At 47.2% G+C, this 27,961-nt stretch overlaps 1 protein-coding gene across 1 annotated transcript; it reads left to right on the top strand.

The window, feature by feature from the left end:
• Positions 1-710: 710 nt before the first annotated feature.
• ATP2C2 (ATPase secretory pathway Ca2+ transporting 2) lies at positions 711-27,954 on the top strand. The gene is made up of 27 exons (XM_074550794.1): positions 711-809; positions 5,379-5,489; positions 6,114-6,230; positions 8,993-9,082; positions 9,625-9,660; positions 9,749-9,810; positions 10,941-11,049; positions 11,125-11,274; positions 11,608-11,676; positions 11,977-12,052; positions 12,279-12,345; positions 13,479-13,603; positions 15,369-15,466; positions 16,879-16,980; positions 17,816-17,905; positions 19,277-19,378; positions 19,935-20,091; positions 22,286-22,456; positions 22,792-22,889; positions 22,978-23,028; positions 23,704-23,870; positions 24,727-24,795; positions 24,874-24,990; positions 25,580-25,727; positions 26,302-26,397; positions 26,699-26,840; positions 27,482-27,954. Exons 1-27 carry the CDS (start codon positions 711-713, stop codon positions 27,592-27,594), a joined length of 2,832 nt encoding a protein of 943 aa, XP_074406895.1. The 3' UTR covers positions 27,595-27,954.
• Positions 27,955-27,961: the final 7 nt, after the last annotated feature.

Below are 27,961 nucleotides of genomic sequence, written 5' to 3'. Positions count from 1 at the left end.
TCTTTGGGAATGATGCAACCAGAGCACTTTATCAATCCTAGAATCACAGAACCAGAGGACAGGGAGCTGGAAGGGACCCACAGGGATTACTGAAGTCCCGTTCTGGACATCAAAGTCCAACCACCACAGTCCACTGAAGTGTTGGGCTTCACCACGAAAGCACAAACGAAACACTGTGGGTTTGATAAATGATCATTACAGATCCCCACATCACAAATTCATCATGTAAACACTCCTAAATACCAGCATTGTGCTGACTGGAGCATTTCCTAAGGAGAACCGTCCCAGCCTGGAAGTTTACAAACAGGCTCGGCCGCGCATGTAACCTATCCCCGGCCAAACACCTTCCCTATCTCCCCGCCGACGCTCCTCCCGCAGCAATCCTTCTGAGGGCGGAGGAATAACCCCAACCTGCTCTTCAGGTGCCCATGGAGGTGTGCCTGGTGTCGCAGCCCGGTGTCACACATAGCCAGCCTTCCCGGCCGGCTTTTATGGGCGCAGCTCGCAGGGCGCGCACCTCCCTGCGGCGGCCAGGGAAGGAAGGCGTGACTTGGCCGCAGCTCCAGGTGCCTCTGTCTCCCTGCAGGTAACCCCGAGCTGCCGGGGAGACCGAGCCAGCCCTGCTGCTGCTCCCAGCCTGCTCATCCCGGTGGTCCCGTCCCGCTGATCCCGGTGGTCCCGGTGGTGCCGCCCCGCGGGCCCCGGAGAAGATGGGCCAAGGGAGCATCACCAAATTCTTCCAGAAAAAGTCACTCCTCCGCTTCGTGCAGAAATATCAGCCCCTGGGAAGCGGCGAGCCGGAAGAGGAGGTGAGGATTGCCTCTTGCCCGGACCTGCTGGGATGGTTTGTGTGTTTGGGGTTCGCTCTGTGCGCTTTGCCGGGTTTGTCCCGCCGGTAACTCGAGAGCGCTGTGGCCGCGCTGTCCCCGCTCCGTGCGAGGCTCCGGCAGCACGGGGATGGGGCGGGTGCTGTTTGCCAGGGTCAGGAGCCATGGGGAGCCTTGTTTCTATGCAGGAATCCAAGAGCTGAGGCCCGAATCCTGCCCAGGAGCTTTATTCCCTGCTCTGAGGAGCTTCCAAACCAAGGAAGAGCGTGGGAGAGCCCTGGAGTGCCATGGGAGTGTGGGCACGGCAGGGGAAATGGAGAGCGGGGCTCCCCTGTCACCAGGGTACCGTGCCACCAGTGCTGGTCACTGGCTATGGGGCTGTGACCCTGGGGATGTGACCCTGGGGATGTGACCCTGGGGCTGTGACCTTAGGGCTGTGACCCTGGGGATGTGACCCTCAGGATGTAACCCTCAGGATGTGACCCTGGAGCTCTGACCCTGGGGATCTGACCCTAGGACTGTGACCCTGGAGCTGTGACCCTCAGGTTGTTCCTGCACCCTCTGTGCTGTTCCTGCAGTCAGGGCTGGCAGTCAGCGGCCAAGGAGAGTTTTGGCTCAGACCTGCAGAATCCACTAGGAAATATTGCTTTCCTACCCTGAAAAATGCTGCACTGCTGTGCCCTCCCTGTCCTCAGCACAGATGGAGTGCCCAGTGCTGGTTTGGATGACATATTTGATGTTCTTCTTGGTTTTTCACCACAAAATCTTCCAGTCTGGGATGATCTGACTATTTGCTCACCACAAGGCTCCCATGGCTCAAGCCCCAGTTTTTCTGGCATGTGGCAGATGGGTTGGGTGCTCTGCCACGTGAACCCCATTTGTGTAATCCCTTCAGCTTAGCCCTTACTGCCAACCCAATGAATTCTAACCACACACTTGGAGAGATTCATGAGCTTTTCCTGAGTGACTGAAGCCTTTCCCAGCTATCATTTCAGCTAATCCCCTTTCTGAGTCTCGCCTGTCCAGTGTGGGCTGGGCCAGTGCCACAGGGAGAAGAAAATGAGACACTGAACTCTCACCCTGCGCAGTGCATGGGGTGATGCTGCGCTGCACTGCTCAGCCAGAGCTCTAAACCCCAGCAAAAGAAGATCTTGATGAGGTTACAGAAAGTCCCTGTGCCCTGGCTTGGTGGGCAGCTGGGATTTCTGATTGCACGTAGGCAGGAGGCCACTGGCAATTAGGCTGGCTTGTTCTTAGGCTGCACCATTTATGCTGTGCCAAAATAAATAGTGCCATGTATTTACTTCCAAATCTAAACCCCTCTTGAGTTTTAGCCCTGGTCCTTGCAGAGAGTGGTGTGTGTGTAACAGAGGAGGGAGGTGAGGAGAGCTTTGGCATGGGGAAGGAGGTGGACAGCAGTGTAAAACGAAAATAAGAACTTGGTAAATCAAACTTATTCCCCGAATTGTGTGTTTCCTGCAGAAATCTGAAGAACAGGCAAAGATTTTTCTTCTGAGCATCCCAGTGTGTGTGAAAGTGGGAGAAAAGCCTGGGCACTTCTTCTTTACATCCCCCTTTCCCTCTGCTCAGGCACCAGGGGCACCTCAGTGGGCACAGCCCAGGGCAGGACTCTCAAGGGGCTGCAGCTGGATGCTTCAAATCAGCTTCACTGCAAACCTGGGGCCTTCTGCACAATCAAAGGCACTACTTTGAAATTTGTATCTGCAAGCAGGGGGACCAGATCTTTGTTTCATGTGAAAAATATTGGAATTCTGTTGAGAGATGTGCAACAGGGAAGTGAGAAATTGTGTGGGAGGTGCAGAAATGGTGGTGGTGGTGGGAGCTTGGAGAGGGAAGCCCAGCAAGGCAGCTCCTCACCTGCAGGGTGGATTCTGCATTCTGCCTGCACCCCTGGAACAGGGCTCCTTTTGCCTGCCATGTCCACCCAAAAACAGAAATGTAAAAGGCTTTGGAGAGAATAGTTTGATTAATTTATTGGGTTTTTGGCAGGATAAAGTTTAATATTTGGAAGGGCTTCATGTAATCGAAATAACCCAGCCCTCTCTGGATTGCAGTCCATTAGCTGCTCCAAAGTAACCCAAGACAGGGAAAAGAATATGCAAAGCCTCAGCCTCAGCAGAGGTGGGGGAAAATCCCGAGCACTGATATTTTGGGCTGTTTGCCAGAGTACACAAAAAGGGCTGTGTGCTCTGCAGAAAGCCCCACGCTCTCTTTCTTCCACATGGGCTGCTCAGTGGCACAATTGATGGATTGTTTTGGGATGAGGGATGCTCAGGTACCTCCAAGGTGGCTCCCAGCCACACCTGCTGCTCCTTACAGCCCCCAGTATCTCCTGATCTTGCAAAGCAATGGATAAACTGATAATTCCCCTTTTGTTATATATTATATTTGTTATATTTGTCTTCCTACCCTGCTGAGTGGAGTCTGTGCTCTTGTGCAGAGAGGATAAAGGTTATAAATGTAAATGGATATTGTGGATAAGCCACATCTGCTTTGCAATGTAAATACAGAGCCAGGAGAGGTTTGTTTGGGAAGGGATTTGCACAGGACACTGCCTGGCACCCCACATCCACGGGCTGGGATGGGATTGGGGCAGAAAGGCAGCAAATGAAGAGGAGGAGGAGGGAGATGGGGCCTCTCTGATGCATTCCAGGGGCTGTTCTGGTGGGAAAAGCTGTGCCATGCTCGTGAGGGAGAAACCCTTTATTGGGAGAACTCATCCCAGTGAAGCTGTTCCTGTCACAGCAGCCCCTGGAGCAGGGAGCTGAGAAACCACAGAGGGCTCAGACACATCCACAGCCTTTGGCATTTATTTCCTCCACACCTTTTTGAAGGTAAATATTGCTGATAGAGCCGGGTCCTGCTTCCCTTGGGGACTGCAGGCATGTTATCTTCATGTCCAGGTCTCTTCCTGCCCTCCAGCTGCTTTTATTAAAATTTAAACTCCTCCAGGGCAGAGCTGCACCTTGATACCTGTGTGTGTCACCTGCAGCACAGAGGAGCCACATTAATCAGGCTGGCAGTGAATTCCAGGATGTGTTTATCCATGGCAGCCTTGTGTTTTCTTCCCACCAAACCCTTCCATCTCCATAAGTGGCTTTTTGGGATTTAAGTGTCTGGATGTCAACAAAGTTACAGGGAACTGATGGATTTGTACAACCAGGACATCCAAACAGGTGTATAAATCAAATAAATCCCCCAAAGAGGGACAGAAATCCAATAAATCATGAGTTTTAAACATGGAATGGGTATTTTTGTCCCTTCTCAAGAGGTCTGTTAAGGAGATGTGGAAATAAGGGTGATGTCCAGTGCTAGGATGGCTGAAAAAGGGGAGCAGTGCTGCAGCTTCTCTGGGCAAAATGGGGTCACCAGCTTGAGGGAAATGTCAGGAAATGGCCATAAAAAGGGGCTACAACAGATGGATATGGCTAAAGCCTGGTCCAGGAGCAGGGCTTAGAGACACTCTGAGCCCTCCAGAAACCCCAAGACTGAAACCAACTCCAGAGAGAACAGCCAAGAGCATTTTCTGCATTTTTTATTTTCTGCATTTATCATTTTCTGCATTTATCTCAGGATTTAGATTGCAAAGCCCTGCATGGTCCTAGAAAGTTCCTGAATATTCAAGTCCCCAAATGCCCCTGCAGGAGGATGAACCAGACCTGAGTGCACCCCACAGCAAACATCCCAGGGTGCTGGGAGCTGGTGCCCAATGCCTGCCACACTCTCTGGGGGCTCCTTTCTTAATGAACACATTAAATTCATTAAACACATTTTTAATGAACCCATTTCTGTGCTTTATGGATGAAGGGAAAAGGGAATGGAGATCCTCTCCCTTGGGAAGGGGGAGATTTCTCCCTTTCTGTACTCAGCCTGATCACAGTGCCCTCATCATGGGCCTGGCAGAGGCTTTGGGGATGCTGCTGCTGTGGGAATTGCATTTTAGAGAAGGAAATGGAGGGAATTAAAAGGGAGAGGTTGGGATGCTGAGGGTTTGGGCTGCCTGGATGGGACAGAAAGGATTTACCAAGCTTGGAGGAGCTGCAGATCAGTGGTGGAGAAAAACAGCCCTGGGCACAGGAGGGGAGGTTTTGCTTCTTCTGGCTCACATTTTCAGTTCATTTATTGTGTTTTTAGGAGGGGAAAAGTGTTTTCCTTGCTCTGAGCATCGAGTCTGGGCTGTGAGACCCTGGCTGGGGACAGAGCAGCTGTGGGCAGGACACTCAAATAGAACAAACCTCTCCTGATCAGCACAAACCTCTCCTGACCAGCACCATGAGCTTCCCTTTGTGGCTCCCCTGCTCCTCACAGCCTCTCTCCCCCCACAAGAACCTGCCCTGCCTTTAAGCCTGCTCTCAGGATTAATTAGAGCTGGCATTAAAGCTCTGAGATTTGGGAAGTGTTGTAGTGACCGGAGGAGCCCAGCTGGCAAGGGGAGGGGAGGGAATGGGATGAAGGGAAAAGCAAGGAGCTGCTGGGAAGCTTTAATTAACACTGCTCTCACCTGATGATCGCTTTGGTGTGTTTGCTCAGCCCCAGCAGGAGTGTGAGCTGAAAATCATCCAGCAGGAGCAGGAGGTGGCAGTGCTGCCCCCGAAGGACGCCTGTAAATGCCAAAAGGAGGACTTGGCAAGAGCCCTCAACGTAAGGATTTGCCCTTGGGAATGTGGGATCTGCCTGTGGGAAGGGCCTGAGCTGAAAAATCAGCTTTTAATTGCCTTGCAAACTCCTGGAGTGCCCAATCCTTCTGACTTTTTGTGGGATGGATCCTGTGAGGGTCCCCACAGCCAGGGAAAGCTTTAGTGCTTGGCTATAATTTGGTTTCCGACCTTAGTATTTTTTAAATCCAGGCAGAATAGATTTTATCCCTTCTCATTTTGTTCCCTTTGAGTTTTGTCAGAGTGTATTTATTTTTATTTTCTCTTTAAATATACAGTGCAGTCAAAAAACCCTTCTTTCTTTTACTATTTTACATTTCTAATTCATAGTCAAATTTCTGGTACAGTTTCTCCCTTTTGGGAATATACTTTTATTTTAATTAACTTGTGCTTACTTCATGGGTTTCTGCGATGGCTGATGGTAAAATTTTATAGTTTAACAAAAATATATATTTAAACAGAAAAACAACAGAAGGATTTATTTTCTTCATGTGGGACTGAGCCATGAAGATCTTGCCTAGTCTGCTAATAGGGGTTTAATATGAATTTGACATAATAAGTTTTCTGTAGCTGTGATATGAAATGTTTGGGTTGGGTTTTTTCCCTCTAGGTTGATTTACAGACTGGACTCTCTGAGTTTTCCGTGCTCCAGCGCCGGTCAAAACACGGCTGGAATGAATTTTCAGTAGAGAACACAGAGCCAATATGGAAGAAATATCTGGACCAGGTGAGGATTTTCTGCACAGATCCTCATTTCTTGGCAGAAGCAAAACCTGGCAGGGTTTTGCTGAGCGTGTGCCTGCATTGAAATATTCAGGGTTTCTACTTCCAGAGGCTGAGCCTTGGAACAGGCTGTGCCCTGAGCACAGGAACTGCTCCTTCGCCTGGGAAAAGCCACTGTGAGGCTCCTCTGCAGCTCCCTGAGGGTGCAGATAACATCTGCAGACAGAAATGGACCTTTTTATCCCCACACAGCCCACAAATCAAACTGTAGATCACATTGCTTGAGCATATTTATTCCCTTTAAGGCAAGTGAGAAATTCATGAAAAGTTTGAGGAAAACCAGTGGCTGGAAGATGCTCTGATTTTGGAAGATGCTCTGATTTTGGCTGTCCTTCTAGGAAAGGGGCAGCTGTGGAGCTCAGGGGAGTTTTAGGGTTGATGCCTTGTAAAGGCAGACCCAGAACAGAGACTAGATGGAGATAAAGAATAAAGTAGGGATTTATTCAGAGGCCTCAATTGATCCACCTTGGGCAGCACAAGAGCCCAGCCAGGGCTGCACCCAAGGTGAACTAAAATGGTCCCAAAATGAACCCAAGATGAACCAAAATGGTCCCAAAATGAACCCAGGATGAACCAAAACGGCCCCAAAATGCACGAGCGCTCCCGGGGTCTCTCCCTGGGATCAGTTCTGCTCCATTTGCACCTTGCAGTTCATTGTCCCATTCCAGCTCTAGCCCAGGCAGTCCCACCCTGCTTGTTTTTCTCTCTCCAGCCCACGGGGTTTGTGCTCCTGGGCTGAGATTGGGATCATTTGTCCTTGGTGCCCAGCTGGAGCAGGAATTGTTTTGTGTCCCTGCTCTGTGCACAGAGCTCAGCATCCCCTGATGTGAACCCAGACCCTCACACTAAAGCAGCTCAGAATGTGAAAAATAGAAAAGCTAAACCTGAGGCGTCAGGGTTTCTGTCGGTGACACACCAGTGACAGGTACATTTAGAAATGATGCCATGTGCTGTTGACACCCACAATTTCACACCAACTGCCCCAAAAGCGAGGCAGAAAGTGATATTTGTTATCTTGTCTTTCCTCAGATGAGCTATCCTTGACTTTTGCTTTTATTAACTATTTCTCATCAGTATTTAATACATCTTTCATCTCTCTTTGAGAACTTTTATCCAGACAAGAAGGGCCTTTTGTTTGTTTTTATTTTTCATTTCCAACCAGTGATTTGACTCATCTTCCTTAGCTGAATCACAAGGATTTGAGTTGCTTTGAAAGACTTCATTTTTATTTCATGGTTTATGCCTTTTTTTATATATATAAGATTTATATCCTTTAAGCTTTTGGTAAGGATCACTAAATCTCTCCAAGGATTCTTTTATTCCTGATAAAAAGTGATTTTTTTTTTTTTTTCTGCTCAGCCTTAAGAACCAGTTTCTCCTACAGGGACACCAAAGGGATTTGTTGGTACGTCTCTGAGCCTCCTACAACCTTTTGGTGCCTCTGCTCCTGCACCATTCACACCCAGCAGCCCCTTGCTGTTGCTTTTTCCAGTTGCTATTTTTGTAAACATCCCCTTTGCCTTGGTTTTGTAAAGAGAAATGGAGAGACTTTCACCTTTGGATCCATCCAGGAATAAATTTAAACCCTGGCTTTCCTGCTGAGCATCACCGCACATCTGTTGCACAAAGCAGGCAGATTTATCTATATCCATTTAATTCCTTTCCATCAATTCCCACATCAGTTAAGCAGAGCTGTAATTTTCTTAGGTAGCAAAAGGGGCCTCAAAATCTCTGCTTAGAAGTGAAACAAGTGAGCACCTGACTCCCACAGCCCTCAGTCCAGTGAAGATTTGAGCAGATTAATTAAAAAATGAAAAAGAAGAAGAAAGAGGATTTATGGTCTCAGATTCTAAAAAGACAGTAAATGTTTTGTTTGTTCTTATTGTGCATCTAAGAAGCTTTTGGAATCAGCTCTGTGTCTGCAAAGGGGAGCAGTGCCTGTGCAAAAAGGGGAGAAGTGGGGGGATTCAGGTTTTGGTGTGAACTTCACAGAGTTCACAGAATGACCAGGTTGGAAGAGACCTTCAAGATCATCGAGTCCAACCCTTCAACAAAACTTTGGCACCCAGTGCCACATCCAGGCTTTGTTAAACACACCCAGGGATGGGGACTCCACCACCTCCCTGAGCAGCCATTCCAGAACTTTATTACTCTTTCTGTGAGAAACTTTTCCCTAATATCTACCCTATATTTCCCTTGGTGCAGTTTGAGACTGCAGCAGAGTTTTTCCTGCTGGTCCCTGAGGCCACCAAATCCCTGTGGGGCAGGAACTGCAGAACCTGACCATGATGTAAGGAGGGTCCTGGAGCAGAACCATCCAGGGACCCTTCCTGAAGGACACTTCCTGAGAGACCCTTCTTGTGGGACTGTGGGACCCCTCCTGAGGGACCCTTCCTGCAGCAAAATCACCCAGGGACCCTTCCTGCTGGGACCCTTCCTGAGGGAACCCTTCCTGAGGGACTGAGGAACCCTTCCTGCTGCGCCCTCCCTGCTGGGCCTTTCCTGAGGAACCCTTCTCATGGGACCCTTCCTGAGGGATCCTGCCGGCTGGGCCCTTCCTGTGGGATCCTTTCTGTGGGATCCTTCCTGCTGGGCCCTTCCTGTGGGATCCTTCCTGTGGGATCCTTCCTGTGGGATCCTTCCTGCTGGGTCTGCAGCCGGCTCACCTTCAGCACCTCTCCTTCCATATTTCCCTTGTGTTCTCAGTTCAAAAACCCCCTCATCCTCCTGCTGCTGGCCTCAGCTCTGGTGAGCGTCATCACCAAGGAGTACGAGGATGCCGCCAGCATCACCATGGTGAGTGTCACCTGTCCCTATCACCATGGTGGGTGTCACCTGTCCCCATTACCGTGGTACATGTCACCTGTCCCCATCACCATGGTGAGTGTCCTGTCCCCATCACCATGGTGTCACCTGTCCCCATCACCATGGTGAGTGTCACCTGTCCCCATCACCATGGTGGATGTCACCTGTCCCCATTACCGTGGTACATGTCACCTGTCCCCATAACCATGGTGAGTGTCCTGTCCCCATCACCATGGTGCCACCTGTCCCCATCACCACAGTGCGTGTCACATGTCCTATATCACCACAGAGGGTGTCACCTGTCCTTTATCTCCATAGTGGTGGCCCCATCACCCATGTGACACCTATCCTTTGTCCCCATGATGGTGGCCCCTGTCCTTGTCCCCATGGCGGGTGTCACCTGTCCCCCATTCCCACACTGAATGTCACCTGTCTTCATGGTGGTAGCCCCTGTCCTTTGTCCCCACGGTGGTGGCCCCTGTCCTTTGTCCCCATGGTCCCTGTGCCCACACCTGTCACCTCTCTGTTCACAGGCCGTGCTCATCGTGGTCACCGTGGCCTTCATCCAGGTGGGTTGTGCAGAGCTCTGCAGTGGCCATGGCCAGCAGCACAGAGCCCCTGCTGTAACTTGGCTCTCCTCTCCTTCTCCTTCCCAAGGAATATCGCTCAGAAAAGTCCCTGGAGGAGCTCAACAAGCTGGTGCCCCCCGAGTGCAATTGGTGAGCCAGGGAGGGGGCTGAGAGGGCAGCACCAAAGGGAGAAGGGGATTATTCCAGGCTGTGGTGCACATAGTGAGGAGCTGGTCTCTGGAGGGTTGGCGCTGTGAATGGGTGCAGCTCTAGGTCGGGGATGAAATAATCAGTATTGATCAGAAATTATTAGAATTTTTGTTTAACTATTAGGAAAAAATTAGAAATAAGGAGTAGGCACCCTGTGGAATTAAATAAATGCTAAGACAGGAGAGTCCCAGAAAAATCTGCTCCACATCCCTGCAGCATCCTCTCTCCCCAGGCAGGAAAAACCCCACCTGTGTGTGCATTTTTTTGGCTTTAGGGTAGTTTTTCTCCACAAGAGCTGGGCACAAAGCAGCACCTGAGTGCAGTGCAGGTGGAATGGGGTTCCTGTCCTGCCTGGTGCTGCACACACGTGTCAGGCACAGGCACAGCCAGGTCACAGCCCATGGAGCAGCTGCAGGGTGGATCAGACACCGCTTTCCCCAGGGCTTTGATGTTTTTTATCAGTGCTGGAAATCACAAGAAACGTGTTCCTTATTTATGTCTTTGCAAATCAGTTTTGTCACAGCGAACAGGAATAAGTTGTGAGGCTCAGGAAGCCTTGCCCTGCCAAAGAGGTGTGGGGCTTTCCTCTGGTCCAAAGTTCACCCTGGAGCTTACAAACCCCACTGTTGGTTCTTTATTTATTTATGATATGACACCAGAAGCATCCAACTGCCAGGAAGGCTCCACTTTGAATGCAGCAGTGGAATGCCAGGGGTAATTCTAGCTTTAAAACGCCTCTTTTTTAGGTTCAAGAGTCTGAAATTCATTATTTAAAGCATGTAAGCACAAATTCTCATTGCTCCTCTAATGTATAAATAATGTTTATAGTTTACAAAGTCACTCCTGAAATGTAAATCATCCATAACCTGCCCATCTGTTTATGAATTAAAACCAAGCCCAAGCTGAACATAATCCTCTGCTCATTGCTATGAAGATTTTCTGTTCTTATTTACATTGGAAGCTCTTTGGGGCAAGGCTTTCTTGCCAGCCACATTCCCAAGCTTGCAGGAGGAATAAAACCCTCACAGCCTGCTTCCCTTTCTTCTTTTTGTTCCTTTTGCCTCATGTAGCCTAAGGGAAGGAAAACTGCAGCACCTTCTAGCACGAGAGCTGGTGCCTGGAGATATCATCTACCTGTCTGTGGGTGACAGGGTTCCTGCAGACCTCAGGCTCATCGAGGTAAATTCAGCTGGAAACCAGCCTGGCTGGCAAAGCCTTGTCTTAACAGTGCCAGAAATTCATCTTTTGAATCAGGTTACAGATCTGCTGGTGGATGAATCCAGTTTTACTGGGGAAGCTGAGCCTTGCAACAAGACTGAGGGTGTGCTGCTGGAGGCTGGGGACATCACCACGCTGAGCAATGTGGTTTTCATGGGGACCCTGGTGCGATACGGGAAGGGGAAAGTGAGTCCTGACATCGCTGATGTTTTCCTTTCCTGGGCATTAATTACAGATTCTTTTGGTGTGGGCCTGGAGAGACAGGAAAAGGTGAATGGCAGAGGTGAGGTTGGATGTTGGGAAGGAATTCTTCCCTGTGAGGGTGGGAATGCCCTGGCACAGAGAAGCTGTGGCTGCCCCTGGATCCCTGGCAGTGTCCAAAGCCAGGCTGGATGGGCCTTGGAGCACCCCGGGACAGTGGAAGGTGTCCCTGCCCAGGCTTAAGATCCCTTCCAACCCAAACCCATCTGGGATTCTCTAGGTTTTTCCACCTCCATCTCTCTTTTTCCCTTTTTTCAGGGCGTGGTTATTGGCACGGGTGAGAATTCCCAGTTTGGCGAGGTGTTCAAGATGATGCAGGCTGAGGAGGTAACACAGTCCTGGCTGAGTAAATGCTGGATGTCCTGGGTGAAAGTCTGTGAGCAGGAGCAGTCCCAGGAGCCAGTGCACTGGGCTCAGTTCTGCTTCTGCCACAAAATGCCGGTGTGAGGGAGGGACACCAAGTGACAGAGAAGGACAGGACAGGCTCTGCCTGTTGGAGGATTGAGGGTGGGAGAAGCACAAGGGACCATGGATTGAAACCAGCACTGTTGGGTCACTTGAGCCAACCATCATCTCCCCATCCCACAAAACACCCAAAGAAAAAACAGTCATCTCTAACTTTTCCAGACTCCCAAGACACCTCTGCAGAAGAGCATGGACAGGCTGGGGAAGCAGCTGACCCTGTTCTCCTTTGGGATAATTGGTGAGTGGGATGCAGGGCTCACACTTGCATGGCTGGCTGTGGGATCCCTCTGTGCTCTCCCAAAAGCCCTGGTGGGTCTGGCTTACCTGGACTTTGGGGCTTCCAGCAGAGACAGCACTGAAGGAGAGATTTGGGTGCCTCATTGGGTTTTAGTTCTACAACATCAGCTAAAAGAGGTTAGGGAATTTTTTAATTCTTTTTTTAATCAAATCCTTTACACCCCCAGGTTTGATAATGCTCATTGGCTGGCTGCAAGGGAAGCACCTCCTCAGCATGTTCACCATTGGAGTCAGGTGAGGACTGAAGAGCCCTTCTCTCTTTCATTTCTAATGAAACATCCCAAGGAATTCCCTGTTCAAAACAATGGACTTTTCACATAAGAAAACTTGAGTAAAACCTTTCATAAATACGTATTTCTCAGGCACTGGCAAAATTAATATGAGGTTTAAACAGAGAGGAGAAAAACAGAACCAAGCTTGAGGGTTTATTTAATTTTGTAAACTGTTATCTCAAAAATCTTCACTGGCATCTCTGCCTCATCCTGCTGTGGGTGCCCTTTCCTATCTGTGCTGTGAATTTAGTGGGAGTGTACCAACAGCAAATATTACTCTTTGCTGTTCCCGCTGGATTTACATCTAAAGAAAGGAATGCACACCTCACACAGCATAAAGAAGCATGCACAGCTTCTTAATCAAACACAATAAAAATGTGTTTTCAGCAGTGCCCATAAAACCTGTAAACTTGGCGTTGTCATGGTTCTAAAATCAATTCTTAAATAAAAAATGTTCTATAGAAAGAAAAAAAAATCCTGGGTGAGGAAACAACAGAGAAGCCAAACTGATTCAGTGCAAGGACAGTGGTAAATTCTGAGTTTTGGAGGGCAGCTGTTGGTTTTATAAGCTCTCCTGGATTGCATTTTGCACATGCCTAAAAGCATTCAGAGCTTCCCAAGGAATATCTAATATCCAATATACAGACTGGGCTGGATTTTTCCAGCATATCAGGTGTTGCAGGTTTTGATGATGGGGACATTTGGGGAGCTGGTTTTGTCCCCCACATTGTGGGTAAGAGAGGAGGTGAGGGGCTGTGGTCAGAAGCCAGTGGTTAATATGTGAGCCCTGATGCCAAGGAGTATTCAATTCCCATCCTCAGAAAGTTAAATAAATGAAATTAAATCCAGCCTTCACATCACTGCTTAGCCAGAAATTACTGCTCTTTGGCAATGCAAAGAAGAAAAATAACTGCTCTGTCAAAATCATCCAGGAAAAGCTCGAAGGGCTGGATAAATATCCTACTTTTATATTGACAGTGTGCCAGGTTTATCCCCTTAGGAAAACTCAGCCCTGGGGGTATTCCTTTGGCGCCTTTGGGTCAGTAGTGTGGTTTGGGCCCTGTGTTGAGGCTGTTGTGTCTCTGCTGTCCCCAGCCTGGCCGTGGCTGCCATCCCCGAGGGGCTGCCCATCGTGGTCACTGTCACCCTGGTGCTGGGAGTGCTGCGCATGGCCAAGAAAAAGGTGATTGTGAAGAAGCTGCCCATAGTAGAGACCTTAGGTAAGGCTGCAGAGGGGCCACACGGCCTGGTCACCTGCCAGGTTCCCAAATCTGAGCTGGGCACCCACAGGCTGATCCAGAAAAATAACTTTGGAATAGGGTTACTGGGACAAAGCAACCCACTAAGAATTAAATGCATTTTCTGCCCTGTGTTTCCCTTAGTTTGGTGGTGGGAACATGGTTGGAATGGTGCAATCCAGCCCACGGGGAACAGGCACACATTGGGTTATAAAATCTTTGTTTTTCCTTCCTCTCCATGAGTGGAATCCTCCTGCAGATCCATCCTGTCCACTTCTTCAGTGTCTGGCTAAAAAAACCTCCCCAGCCCCTTTCTGACAGCAGAAATAAAGCCATTTTTTGTTCTGCAGGCTGGATGGCCATGTCCCTGAGATCCAAAAAGTCACAGAGAGGGGGACAGAGGGGATTTGAGGAGGTGTCCAGCACATCCTCACAGCTGTAGGGCACAATGAACCAGGATGGAATTGTTCTTCCAGCTCCCCTTATCTTTAATTTGTCCCTCACTCCCAGGTGCTTACTCCAGGCTTTGCTGCTCTGCCCTGCTCAGGGTGGCAGGGATATGGAGGAGGAGACACAGAGTCTCTTTAGCACCACTCATTAAAGGCACACTGAACACCAAGGCTGGGCTGTGCAGTTCCCAAAATCTGCTGCACAGCCACGTCCTGCAGCTAAAACCTGTCCTCTTAGGAAACACTGCTATTGTTTGAACTGCCCTTGTTTGTTCTGCAGTTAAGGAATCTTATCACCCTGATTTTATTGTCTCTGCCCTGACCCAGGACATCTGAAAGGGCTTTTCCCTCCTGAGGGAATTTGTTCTGCTAGGGCTGCGCCCACAGAGGCGGAACTGCAGGTGCAGAGAAGGCACGGCCAAAACTGTCTGGGAAACTTCTGAAAAGGAGAAAAACAATCCTTCTTTAATTATCACTCACAAAAATGAGGTATTGGAGGTCACAGCTTTGCTTTCTGCTAATCCTTCCAAAGTGTGATTCATTTAATTGCAGCCCAATCTGCTTTATTTTCTCTCCAGGCTTTTTCCTGGAGGTCACTGTGCTCATGGGGTTTGTGCCTGAGCACTGTGATCACCTCCAGAGCCAGGGATGATATTCACACTCAGGAGGGAGCTGGAGCCTGATGCTTATTTTGTATTAATTTCCTCCCTTCTTGGGAATAGAAGCTATCTGGAAAGTGGTGCCTCTGCTAATTCACCCTCTTGTGGTATTTTGTAGATGGGCTCTGGAAAAATGTGCTTTGCTGGATCTGGATTGGCACAAAGCAGAGTAAAGGGGCAGATTCTGTTCTTGGATGTGGATCTTTGAGTATTTTTTGTGACAGTTTTTAGCCCATCTCCTCTCACAGTCCCTTGGTGAGGCAGGGAAAGGCTGAAATTCCTGATTTAGAGAAGCAAGGCTTAATTGGCAGGGTGGGAATTGGGTCTGTCTTTTTGGAATAGAGCAGCTCTTCTGCTGAGTGATGTTGCAACTCAGAAACATTGACCAAGACCATGTGACCCTCTTCAGGTGTCCCCAGCCACATTTCACACATTTCACACATTTCACAGTGATGCTCACAATGCCCCAGTGTGCACTCAGATCCTTCCCTTCCCTGTCAGGGGAAAGGATCTTTTGTTCTTTTCTCCCTGTCACCGGTGCATTTCAAACACCACGAGTGAAAGTTGTTCTCCCCCCTCTCAATCTCCCTGCTGTGCTGCATTACTGCCCAGCTCTGACTGGAGCCATCCCTGCCCCAGGTTGCTGCAATGTCATCTGCTCGGACAAGACGGGCACTCTGACGGCCAACGAGATGACGGTGACGCGGCTCGTGACCTCGGACGGCTGCCAGGCCGAGGTAGGGATGGGGCTGAGGGGCTGAGCCAGCCTCTCCTGCTGGAATCCAGCAGCACTCATCTGCCTTTGGTTCACTCAGACACAAAGCAGGGAGGCTGGCCAGCCCCAAACCCAGCAGTTTCTGTCATGTTCCACACAGAGAAGGGATTTATCCAGCCCTGGGGACAGGCAGAGGTGGGGCTGAGGGGACAGAACTGCTCAGGTCCCACTGAGATGTTCATTGGAGAAAAGGAGACTCAGAGGTGACCTTATCACTCTCTACAACTCCTGAAAGGTGCCTGTGCTCAGGTGGGGTTGGGCTCTTTCTCCAGGCAGCAAATGTCAGAACAAGAGGACACAGCCTCAAGCTGCAACGGGGGAAATGCAGGTTGGATATTAGGGAAAAGTTTTTCACAGAAAAGAGTGATAAAATATTAGAATGGCTGGTCTGAGGAGGTGGTGGAATTGGAGTTTTTTTGAACACATCCCTGGGTGTGTTTAACAAAGCCTGGATGTGGCACTGGGTGCCAGGGTTTAGCTGAGCTGTTGGGGCTGGGTTGGACTCGATGATCTTGAAAGTCTCTCCCAACCTGGTCATTCTGTGAATTCTGTGATTGGCATAACTGTTCCCTGCAGTTACTGTAAATTCTGAAACCTGCCACTGACCTGTGGATGTGACAGTCTGGTCAGAGAGAGAAAGCCAGATAAACCTTCCCAGGAATTGTTTTGGGCAGTTTTGAGAAGGCTGAGAGAAGGAATTAAAGCAATCTTGCAGATGGTGTTCTGAGCAGTTGTTTTCTCATAAGATGTTTACCAAAGGGTGTCTTCTTAATTAGCCAGTGGTGTGATGGGGTGTTGATTAAATGACCGATCATGTCCACCTCTATTGGAATGGTGTAAAGAATAAGTTTTCAATAAAACTCAATTTAACTTCCTGAAGAAACCCGGACTCTCTGTGTCACCTCACTCCCATTCCTGACTCAACAGTGACACTGACCCTTGCTGGTCCATCTCCTGCAGGAATATTTATTATAAGAGCAGCTTCATTCTCTGCTTGGTTCATTTCTCTGTGCAAAATGAGGGAAAATGCAAAATGTGAGGCAGAGGAGAGACAGTCAAGAGAGCAAGGCTTGAACAACCCAGTGATGCCAAAGGTCTGCATCTCTCCCCTGAGCTGGAGGAGACTTCTGGAATCTATAGCAAACAAGTTCCCTATAGGACAAATTCACTCCTTTTGTCCCTAAAAAGCGATTTTAATGTGATATTGTCACTGTTTGCAGCCTTTACTTTAAGCCTTGCTTTGAGAGACAAAGAAGAACCCCTGCACTCCTTCAAAATGAGAATTTTCTTGAGTGCAGCCCCTGCACACGTCTGCAGCTCAGTCCTGCCTGGCAAAGGGGAGATTTCCCACCTCTCTCTCCCTCCCTCCCTCAGGTCAGCGGGGTGGGCTACAATGGAGAAGGAAATGTTTATCTTCTGCCATCCAAGGAGGTCCTTAAAGAATTTTCCAACATCTCTATTGGGAAACTCGTGGAGGTAGGTATAAATTATGAACCAGCTTAGCCTGGTTGCATTCAGTCTTCAGTTGCACAAATAACTTTGGATAATTAGTGTGAAAAAAAACACTTTTGTAACTCTAAAATGGACTGGCTTGCTAAAACATTCTCATGGAAAGACTGAGTGTGATTTAATTCCTGAAATTAGGAGTGAGAGGCAATGATCATAAGGCATGCAGGGAGAGACCAGAGCCATCAGCTCCAGGAGTCAATGATATCTGGATAAAAATACAATTCTGGCAGAGGAGAAACCAATACATTTTACCCTGTTCAGGTTTTTAATGTGCACAGTTTCTAGACATTAGCCAGCTACACAGTCAGTTTATAAATTTATTGTGATGTTCTCTGGGTTTTGTGTCAGCTTTACATAAAATTTTGAACATTCAGCTGCAGGCTGAAGTGGAGTGTTTGGGTGGTGAAATGATTCAAGCTGGAATCTCAAATGTAGACTAGGTCCTGTTTTATTCATACTGCACATTAGAAACAATGGGAGGAGAGACTGAGCCTTCATTTTCATGATCTGCGAGCTCATTAGATGTATCTTATGTTTTCTTGATGTTAATTTATCCAAAGCATAATATTTTACCAAATTACTGGTGTATTATATGCATTAAGTGGCTTTAGAAAACACAAGAACTGATCTCAAGTGATGCTGCTGAGTTTTTCCCAAAACTTTTGGGATGTGGCTCCTTTCATTCCCCAACCTTCAATCTTCCAACCTTCATTCCTCTTCTTCCATTTCATTTAAAGAGATTAAAAAGTTGTGACTTCAGTAATGACAAAAATATCTCATGCAAACCTGTCCCTTTCTCCAGGCTGGCTGTGTAGTCAATAATGCTGTTATCAGGAAAAACACTGTGATAGGACAGCCCACAGAAGGAGCTCTCATTGCCCTGGCAATGAAGGTAAGACCCTTAGAGCTTAAAATTTCCCTGAAATTCAAATAAATAAGTTAAATAAAAGCTGAATTTGTGAGGTCTGGCAGCAGAGTGAGACTGCTGTTAATTCCCCAGGCTGGTTTTGGTCCTCCCTTGTCCCCTCTGCCCAAAGTCACAGAAGTTTCCTCTCCCAGCCATCCTTTAGTCATGGACAAACACTTTCCTTGAGCTCCTGTGCTGGCAGCAATCATTGCTTGGCTTGTTTAATTATGCTGGGTAATGCATTTATTTTAGGCTCAGATGGGAAAACCTTTTTTATATTTCCTGCACGTGCCAATGAAGAGTCCAGGAGGAAGAGAAAAGTTAAAAATGGGCAGGAACAGGCCAGGCCAGATTGCATGGCAGAGGGTCACCCTCATTTTGGGGCATCTGCTGGCTTGTACTTTTCCTTGTCATGATAATGTAAATCAAAATGTTTTTATGGATATTGCACTCACACTCCTGGGCAGAGCTGTGAAACACCCCAAGGTGTCACCTCATCGGTGTCACCTCATCGGTGTCCCCCAGGCTGTGGCCTCAGCCCTCAGGTCCCTGATGAAAAGGATGCCCCTGCAAACATCTGATCTTACTCCTGCTTTTAAAGCTCATAACTCTGGCAGTGAAACCAGGATTTTTTACTTTTTTCTTTTTAAACAGTGGCATTTCCTTTCCCCAAATGCTGAGTTAAAACCTTCCTCCTGCTCTGGAATTCAAGCCAAGCAATAGCAGAATATGAGGGAGGGTGTCTCTCCTATTTTTAGGGGATTTTTTATATTTTGGTTTGATGGGAGCTGGAGACAGAGGTGATCAAAAGCAGCTTCCAGTGTCTCCCACTTCACCTGGAACACCCACACACTCTGCTGGAGCAGGAGTGCATTGATTTGGACTGAAAGGTTTTGCTGTGAATTGCTTTTATTATTATTTGAAATAATTCAAAACCACATCCATGACTGACCATTCTGTTATTTGCTATTTCCTTTCTTCCTTCAAGTAGAGGTGCTGGGAAATAACACAGAAAAGAAACCCAGAAATCTGTTCAGCCATAGATTTAGGGAATGGACTTGATCCTCCTTTGACCCAAAGCCTCACAAAAAGGCAGGGCAGCTCCCTAATTCTTTAAAAAATTACCAGGAATCAAGCTTCAAACTCCAGTTTAATTTATCCCATATCAGGCACACCAAAAGGGAAAAACTGGTTTGAAATATGAATTTTGCTCTCCTCATGTTTTCTCTTGAGCTCCATGGTATCTGACAGCCTGGAAGGACACAGTCAACAGTCAATTCCTGTGATATAGAAAATATATCCAGGTTTTGGCAATGCCCAGCCTCACAGAGCTCTTTTTGTTTTACCTTGCTTCAGATGGAATTAGCTGACATAAAGGACATTTATGTAAGAAAGAAGGAAATTCCATTCAGCTCCGAGCAGAAGTGGATGGCTGTGAAATGCACACTGAAAAATCAGGTAAAGCAAACAGAGGCAGGGACTGGTTTCGTGTTTCTAATTGTGCGCCTCAACAATGGGCATGAAATGGTATCTCCTCAGCAAATAATGTTTTCAGGAGTTAACTATGTCTGGAGAAAACAGAACAAACCTCAAAATTCCCAGCTTGGGGGGATTTTTAGCCTGTAAAACTGAGTTTGAATGGGAGGGGGGAATACTTTTCATACAGTGGTTTGAGCAGGAAAACAAAAGCTTTTCAGAGGTGACTGACAGGGAGAGAAAGGTCTGGTGTGTGGGAGGAAAGGGTGGCCCTTTGTCCCTTACTGGGTTAAGGAGCTCGTTTTGGCTGATATTATGCTCTGGTTTAAAAACTCACCAACCTTTTCATCTCCATGCTGTCTGTGAGGGCTGAACATGAAAAATGGCCAGAGCAAAAATATCCCATCCCATCCATAATATATGCTCCTGGGCATCTCTTGGAACAGGTAAAAGAGGAAGCAGGATCTTTTGTACCTAAGGACTTATTCAAAATGTGCTCCTTTTTTTGGATAAAGTGTATTCTCTCCTTGCTTTCAAGGATCAGGAAGATATTTACTTTATGAAAGGAGCATTTGAGGAAGTTATCCAGCACTGCACTCTGTACAACAGTGGTGGCATCTCTCTGTCACTCACACCCCAGCAAAAAGCCCTCTACCAGCAGGAGGAGAAGAGAATGGGCTCCTCAGGCCTTAGAGGTGAGTCCTTACTGCCCCTATCTGGCCTAAAACTTTACTGTTCTGTTGTGGTTGGGATGGGCAGAGGCTCAGTGTCCGGTTAATCTCGGCTGTTTGAGGGGCCTGGAAAGGCCCGAGGTGGCCTTGGGGCAGCCCGCGTATCGAAGGACGAGAAGAGGCTTCAGTTCTTCTTTCGGTCTCGGTGTTTATTAATTGTTTATCTAAAAGATGTTCTTTCAGCCGAACAAAGATCTGCTCAGCAGTCAGCCATGAGCACACTGTCTGCCCTCCGGGGCAGCCACGTATCTTTATACCCTTTGTTACGTGTACAATATTTATCATTTTTCCCCAATACCATCTATTCTTATAACTCGGTGTACTCTTAGTAATAACCAATCCAAAGGTGCCACCGTGGCCAAAGAAGATGGAGGAGAGGAGGAAGAAGAAGGAGGGCAGGACACGCCCCAATTCCTCCATCTTACTCCTCTAAACCCCCCTGTACATAAATCCTAAACCCTGTTTCTCACCCTCTAATTAGCTAATCCCTTCACCATTCACCCGGTGAAGTCCTCCTATCCTCATCCTGTGTAGGGACAAAGTGCAGCCACCAGACACTTCTGGCAACATTCCAGGAGTCCCGAGCCCCCCCAAGGGGTCTCGGAGGCTCAGCATCTCAGGACTGAGATCTTGAGATCCGACAGCTCAGTCCTCACAAATCACAGAATGGTTTGGGTTGAAAGACTTTAAAGTTCCATCCCACCCCTGCCATGGCAGGGACACCTTCCACTGTCCCAGGGTGCTCCAAGCCCTGTCCAGCCTGGCCTGAGACATTCCAGGATCCAGGGGCAGCCACAGCTGCTCTGGGAACCCTGTGCCAGGGTCCCCTCACCCTCCCAGGGAAGAATTTATTCCTAATCTCCAATCTAAATCTCAAATTTCACCTTAAAGCCTTCAGTTCTTAGCATCACTTTCATGGTCTCTTCCCAACTCTTGTCAGAGTGCCAAGGGCCCTGTCGTAGGTCTGCTAGCTGGTCTTTTTTTTCGTGCTGGGTTTAAATTAGTGAATTTGAAAGGAGCTGAAAACAAGCACTGGAAATTGAGTGTTTCTCTTCCATGGAGAGCTGTGATTGTCTGGGACACGCTCTGGGTGCTGCACTGCCGAGCTTTGTGCTGGGCTCAATCTAAGCACTGCTCTGCCAGTTTTGATTTTGGAGAAGACAGCAACAAAAATCCACTTTGGAAGGAGTTCCAAACATGGATTTGGGAGCTGAGATTTCTGTTTGAAGCTTGGTTCAATGCTGTGCTGGGCCCAAATCTCTGGATCTCCTGATCCCAGCTGCCTGTCAGTGCACAGCCCACAGGAGCTTCATCCATGTGCCACCTCCTCCATCACCAGAACATCCCCCCAGAAACACCTCAGGCTTCCACACAGGAACACAGACACCATTCCCAGCTCGTAAGGAGATGAGGACAAGCCTTGGCAGCTGCATCTGGAGGATGGTGGAGTTCATGCACAGATTCTCCCACCCTGTGTCCTGGGGTTAGGAGCTCCTGTGCAGCGCTTGATTTACAATATCCAAATTATCTGCCCTCGTGGCCATGGCAAATTACTGCTCTGAGGGGAAGTGATTAACTCAGGCAGCTGCTGCAGCTTTTGATTCCATCATCAAAGCAAGGCTGACATGGACCCCTGGCAAAATATCCTTGAGTGATTTAAGAATGATTGAGTGATAACGGGTGTGCACCAGAAACAGAGACAAAATGTTCAGAGCCTGGATGTTTACATGGTGGGAGTTTCACTGGTTTAACTGAATTTACATTTCACATTTTTAGGTTTTAAAAAAAGTGTAAGTTTTTGCAGGAATGCTATTGTTTAACTTAGGAGTTTAACAGTGTCTGGTTTAACATAACATTGCTGAGATTTAATCCATCTGCATTTAGGCAAGACGTGGTAGACAGCTTAAAATTACAAAGAAAGAAATCCTAAGAGAAACATGTCAAACAGAAATGCTCTCATTCAGAGAAACTATTATTTAGTGGACTGAATTTTTGTGTCTATACAAGATCTGATTGTAATGACTAAAGATCTGTTTTTAATGACTTTTTCTGCTGGGAATGAGGCAATTTAATATCTTCTCTAAATATTCCTTTTAAAGCACGGAAATACATCATTAACAATTTCCTCTTGTCCTCTTTTTCTCCCCTCTGTTCCTAGTACTTGCTTTGGCTTCAGGTCCAGAACTTGGCAAACTCACATTCCTAGGTCTGGTGGGAATAATTGATCCCCCAAGGGCTGGGGTGAGAGAAGCTGTGCAAATCCTGTTTGAGTCGGGTGTGTCAGTGAAGATGATCACTGGAGATGCCCTGGAAACAGCTGTGGCTATAGGTACCAAACTTTTCTGCTCTCCTGGGCGTCTGTGGTATGTCTGTCACATCAGTTAAGTGTTTTATCCCCTAATAATCACCTTTGTCATTGTGTCTGTGTGCTCAGTAGAGGCTTTAAAGGTCACTGAATTTTTGCTTTTCCATTGAAACAAACATTAAATGGAGTATAGAGCAGCTACAAACTCTGGGCCAAATTCCAATAAATTAATTCCACTATTTTAGCACCAGAAATGGGAAAATCTCACTGTAAACCTCCTAAAAGACACAGATAGCGTTGCTAGGATTATAGAATCCACTAATATTTGGAGTGTGAGTATCTCTTTTCTTTTTTTTCAGGACAGAATATTGGTCTGTGCAATGGGAAGCTGAAAGCCATGTCTGGGGAAGAGCTGGACCAACTGGCAGAGGCAGAGCTCTCCTCCACTGTCCAAAATGTAATGGCTTTGATTACATTTAGAAAAAGCTTATTTCCAATAGCTTCCATCTAATACGAGATTATATTTTGTCTTTGTTGTTTTTCAGGTTTCCATTTTCTTCAGAACAAGCCCAAAGCACAAACTAAAAATAATAAAGGTAATAAGAGCCTGTGAAATTCATTGTACACCTCACAAAAACAAGGGGGAGGGAGCCTCAGTTCTGTGGATGATCTGATCTTCCCCAGCAGCATCAGCTCAAACTGAAGGACTGTAAAACCCCAGCTAGAGCACTGGCACTGTTTCTCTGAAGGTATTAGCTGTGGAATTGGACTTGATGATCCTTGTGGGTCCTTTCCACCTCAGGATATTCTATGATTTTATGATTTAGTTAAAAGTCTGGGCCCTGGGCATACCAAAAAAAAAAATACCTAGTGAGGTATTAGCAGCTCCAATCAGGAGAATGTTTTCTGAGGTTTTACTCCCCCCTTCAACTTCTGATATTCTATGATTTTATAATTTTCCTTGCAAGTCTGGGCCCTGGGCATACAAAAAAAAATAGTGAGGTATTAGCAACTACATCAGGAGAATGATTTCTGAGGGTTTTACTCCCCTCTTCTAGATTCTGCTGGAGTTGTGAGGTTCCCTATACTCCTGAAAAACCTAATTCTTGGTCTGAGCTTTGTCCGCAGTGCAGCGCTGAGTCCGTTTCACCCTCAGAGTCCAAGAGAGTTTCTGATCTTTCAATACAGAAAGAGCAAAGCAAACAGTGCAGGCTCTGAAATTGCCAGCGTGGCTTGTTGCTGTCCTGTTTGAGAGCTGTCCCCTCCCACAGGCCTTGCAGAGGGCTGGTGCTGTGGTGTCCATGACAGGGGACGGGGTCAACGACGCCGTGGCCCTGAAATCAGCCGATATCGGGATCGCCATGGGACGGGCGGGCACGGACGTCAGCAAGGAGGCTGCCAACATGATCCTCGTGGATGATGACTTCTCAAAAGTCATGTAGGTTTGGAGATCTTCTTGCTCTGCAGCTCTCTTGTGGCTGGCTGCTGCAGCAAGCCTGTGTGTTGTGTAAGGAGGGCTGGGGATGGAAGTGGAGAGCGCCAGGGTGGCTCTGACTCACCTTTAGTTGCACACATGGCAATGACTTTCCTTCCAAGTGGTGCTGACCAAGCCACCTTGCACCTGAAAGCCCTGGCTCCTCTAACTGGGCATCTGAGAGCACCTAAAAGCCTGGGTAGATCAGAGATTTTTTGCTCATAATTTGGGCTCAGTGATCCTGGAGGTGTTTTCCAACCTTTATGATTCTGTAGCCAACTGGGGATCTGAGAGCACCTAACAGTCTGGGTAGAGCAGAGCTTTTTTGCTCATAATTTGGCCTCGGTGATCCTGGAAGTGTTTTCCAACCTTTATGATTCTGTAGCTAACTGGGGATCTGAGAGCACCTAAAAGCCTGGGTAGATCAGAGCTTTTTGGTCATAATTTGGGCTCGGTGATCCTAGAGGTGTTTTCCAACCCTTATGATTCTACCTCGTACTCTGCCTCATCCAGGAAGCTCAGAAGAAAAACGTAATTTGCAATGCTCTGTTGGTTCATAATAACAGAGTGGGCAGGGTGAGTATATAAATAGGTCTCAAGCCTGCTTTATGAACCAAAACCTGGCCACATGACCCAGATCTATGTGTTGATAAAGGAATTGTAAGTGAGAAGCTGCATTGACAGCCTCCTCCTCAGCTGGGCTCTGAACTTCCTCTGAAATAAGGGCTACAAAAGACAATTGTGGTTTTGAGTGTCACAGGGAGCTCAGTGTAAACAGTGTGAGTGCTCTTGACTTAATAAAATCCCCTCTCCCTTCCAGGAATGCAATAGAAGAAGGAAAGGGAATATTTTACAACATAAAGAATTTTGTCCGGTTCCAGCTGAGCACGTAAGTTCCTGTTCGCTTCAGCTCCTGTGAAAGCACCTCTGGGGTGAGGCCCTGCACAATAATGTTCTGTGCTTGCAGGAGTATTTCAGCTTTGAGCCTCATTACCCTGTCAACAGTGCTCAACCTACCCAACCCACTCAATGCCATGCAGATCTTATGGATCAACATCATCATGGACGGGCCCCCAGCACAGAGGTATGGAAGAGTCCAGTGAGCAAAATAATCTTGGGTTTAATATGCCTGAATTTGGCCTAGGAACACAAACTGTTGTGATTCCTCATCAATCGTTATCAGTGGTTCAATAAGCTGCACTTCTGTTCCCTCCTGGTCTTTCAAACAGCACTTCACATTTACTTGAAATTTTCTGTGTTTTCCAGGTTTATCCAGGTGGAATCACTTAACTATTCCCTTTTTTGACTAGCAATGGCCTGTTATCCTGAAAATACCACCAGGGAGTAGTGGGGATATGCCCCAAAATCACAAGACTTAGGAACCTCATCCAACTGTTAATTACAACTACAGCTAAATACAATTACAGCTTCCACATTATGCTCAGTCTCACTCTGGGGTGGTCTGATGATTTAATGTTATTTTAGCAGCTCAATATGCAGAAAACATCTTTGGAATCAGTGTCATGGACAAATTTGGTCCTTTTGTCACCTTGCTTGAATATTCACACTGTGTCCCAAAGAATTGCATCCTCCAGCTCCATCCTGGTTTCTCAGGATGAACATTTTGGGACCCTGCATTATTTAACACATCCCTCTGCTTCTCTTGGAGGCAGCTTGGGGGTTGAACCTGTTGACAGGGACACCATCAAGCAGCCCCCCAGGTGCATCACAGACACCATCCTCAGCAAATCCCTGATCCTGAAAATCTTCATGTCAGCAATCATCATCATCAGCGGAACCCTCTTTGTCTTCTGGAAGGAGGTGAGGGAAATCCGCACTCGGATCTGGTTTCCATCAGGGTGGGTGGAGCACAGAGTGAGGGCAGTTTCTGAAGGACATGAGAAGGATTTTCTGGAATCCATCCCCTGGGGAAGGATCACTGTGGGCAGAGGGCTGAGAGCAGGGTCAGCTCCCAGCTCTGCTCCTGCCTCCCTCTATTACCTCTAATTTGGTCCTTCCAATCCAGAATGGGAAACCTATAACTTAATCAATACTTTAAGGGACTTTTCACCTCCAGCTTTCCATTTTCCCAGCAGAAAATGCCGAGTACAATAGATTGCTGTTGGTACTTTAAGTTTCAGTAATTGAATTTAGGATGTTCTTTACTCAAAGTCCACATCAGTTTAAGAATTTAAAGTATGGTTGATAAGATCATAAACTTTAAAATTAGCAGAGAGAACTGAATGCTACCTACAATAGCTAGAATTACATTTACTCTTTTGTTTTACTACCCTGTGATTTGACTGGGCTCATTAAAGGGAACATTTAATTCTTCTATTGAATTGGCATATTTTTGAAAGGTTAAACTAACCCCTGAATTTTTGTGTGCTTCCAGAATCCAAAAGGGGGCATAACTCCTCGAACCACAACGATGACTTTCACCTGTTTTGTGTTTTTTGACCTCTTCAATGCCCTGACATGTCGCTCTCAGGTGAGATGGCTCTGTCAGCAGTAATTTCTTGTCTTAAATCACAAACATAAACATTAGAATACCAGCACTTTGCATAGTAAGGGGTTTTTTTAATGTTACTTAAAGCAGTATGATTTTTATCAACTTTTTATACAGATAAAATTATCCATCACAAGAGCAACTACACTTTCAACTATGTAACTCTAAGTTAATGTTTATGTAACTTAAAAAGTAATGGAAATTAAATGTAAAGAAACAGGGTGTCATTTAGCTCCAACAGTGATTGGGAAAAGCTACTTTTAATTTTTTTTTTCTTTTCTAGACAAAGTTGATATTTGAAATCGGCTTTTTCCGAAACCGCATGTTCTTGTATTCCGTGCTTGGCTCATTTTTGGGACAGCTGGCAGTTATCTACATCCCTCCACTACAAAAGATCTTCCAGACAGAGAATTTAGGAGTGGTAGGTAAGTTGCAGAATAAATAATGGCTTGTTTTTGGGGTTTTTTTTTGCCTTAAAGTGACTTTAGAAAACAGATGCCATTCCCAGTTTGCTCTGTTAGCTCCCAACACCTCACTGGTAGGGGAGATCAACCAACAGCTCCAATCTCTGTGTATTTACAGAGAGCTGTACCCAAACAGCACAAGTAGTTCATATTATCCTAGCTTAGATTCTGAATATTGATTTACTGCACATAAATGCAAGTAAATGGAGACATGCCAAGATTTTCCAGCTCTGTATGATGATATTTCTCAGATCATTATGCAGACACTCCCTTTGTAAAGAGCTGGGTTAAACTTCAGTTTCCCAGCTGCAATGGAAGAGAGATTTTCATTTCAGTCATCAGATTGCACCCTACCTCACCGTGTTCCATCTGCATTGTGCTGTGTCATGAGCAGGGGGCAGCAATCCCAAGTGATTCCTGTGTCCACCCTCCAAGGGGGCCATCCCAGCTGTGGGTGGCCCTTGTGCTGCAGTGCTGTCCCTAACTCAGCTGGCAAGGGCACAGGAGGGCACACAGGGCTCACCAGCCCAGGTCCAGCTGCAGGGAAGCCCTGGGCTGGGATTCCTGCCCAGCTGAGCTCCCCTCACTCCCTCCTCTCCCAGACCTGCTGTTCCTCACCGGCCTGGCTTCCTCAGTGTTCGTGGTGTCCGAGCTCATCAAACTCTGTGAAAAGCGCTGCTGCCCCCCAAAGCACACCAGGGGCTGTCACAACTGACTGAGACTGCTCTGAAATGCACCTGGAACACAGCTGTGACAATCCCAATCCACCTCTGCTGCCCCCCAAAGCACACCAGGGATGTCACAACTGACTGAGACTGCTCTGAAATGCACCCGGAACACAGCTGTGACAATCCCAATCCATGGATTTGTGACCCACACATCCTTCCTGAAGGTACTCAAGTGCAGCTGTACCAACAGTTCTTACACCAGAGACTCTTCCACGCCCTCCACGTGAGCTGCCTGCAGAAACCTCCAGAGTGGCTCCTTTTTTAAACCAAGAGCAGGTATATTTTTATAACACTGATGTCTACTCCAGAAGGCTGAGCTAGTCCCAGACAAAAGAAGAGTTTCACACTTGTACA

This window comes from Zonotrichia albicollis, chromosome 13, assembly GCF_047830755.1.
Source record: "Zonotrichia albicollis isolate bZonAlb1 chromosome 13, bZonAlb1.hap1, whole genome shotgun sequence".
NCBI classification, from domain to species: domain Eukaryota; kingdom Metazoa; phylum Chordata; class Aves; order Passeriformes; family Passerellidae; genus Zonotrichia; species Zonotrichia albicollis.
This window is presented reverse-complemented; position numbering and strand designations above follow the sequence as displayed.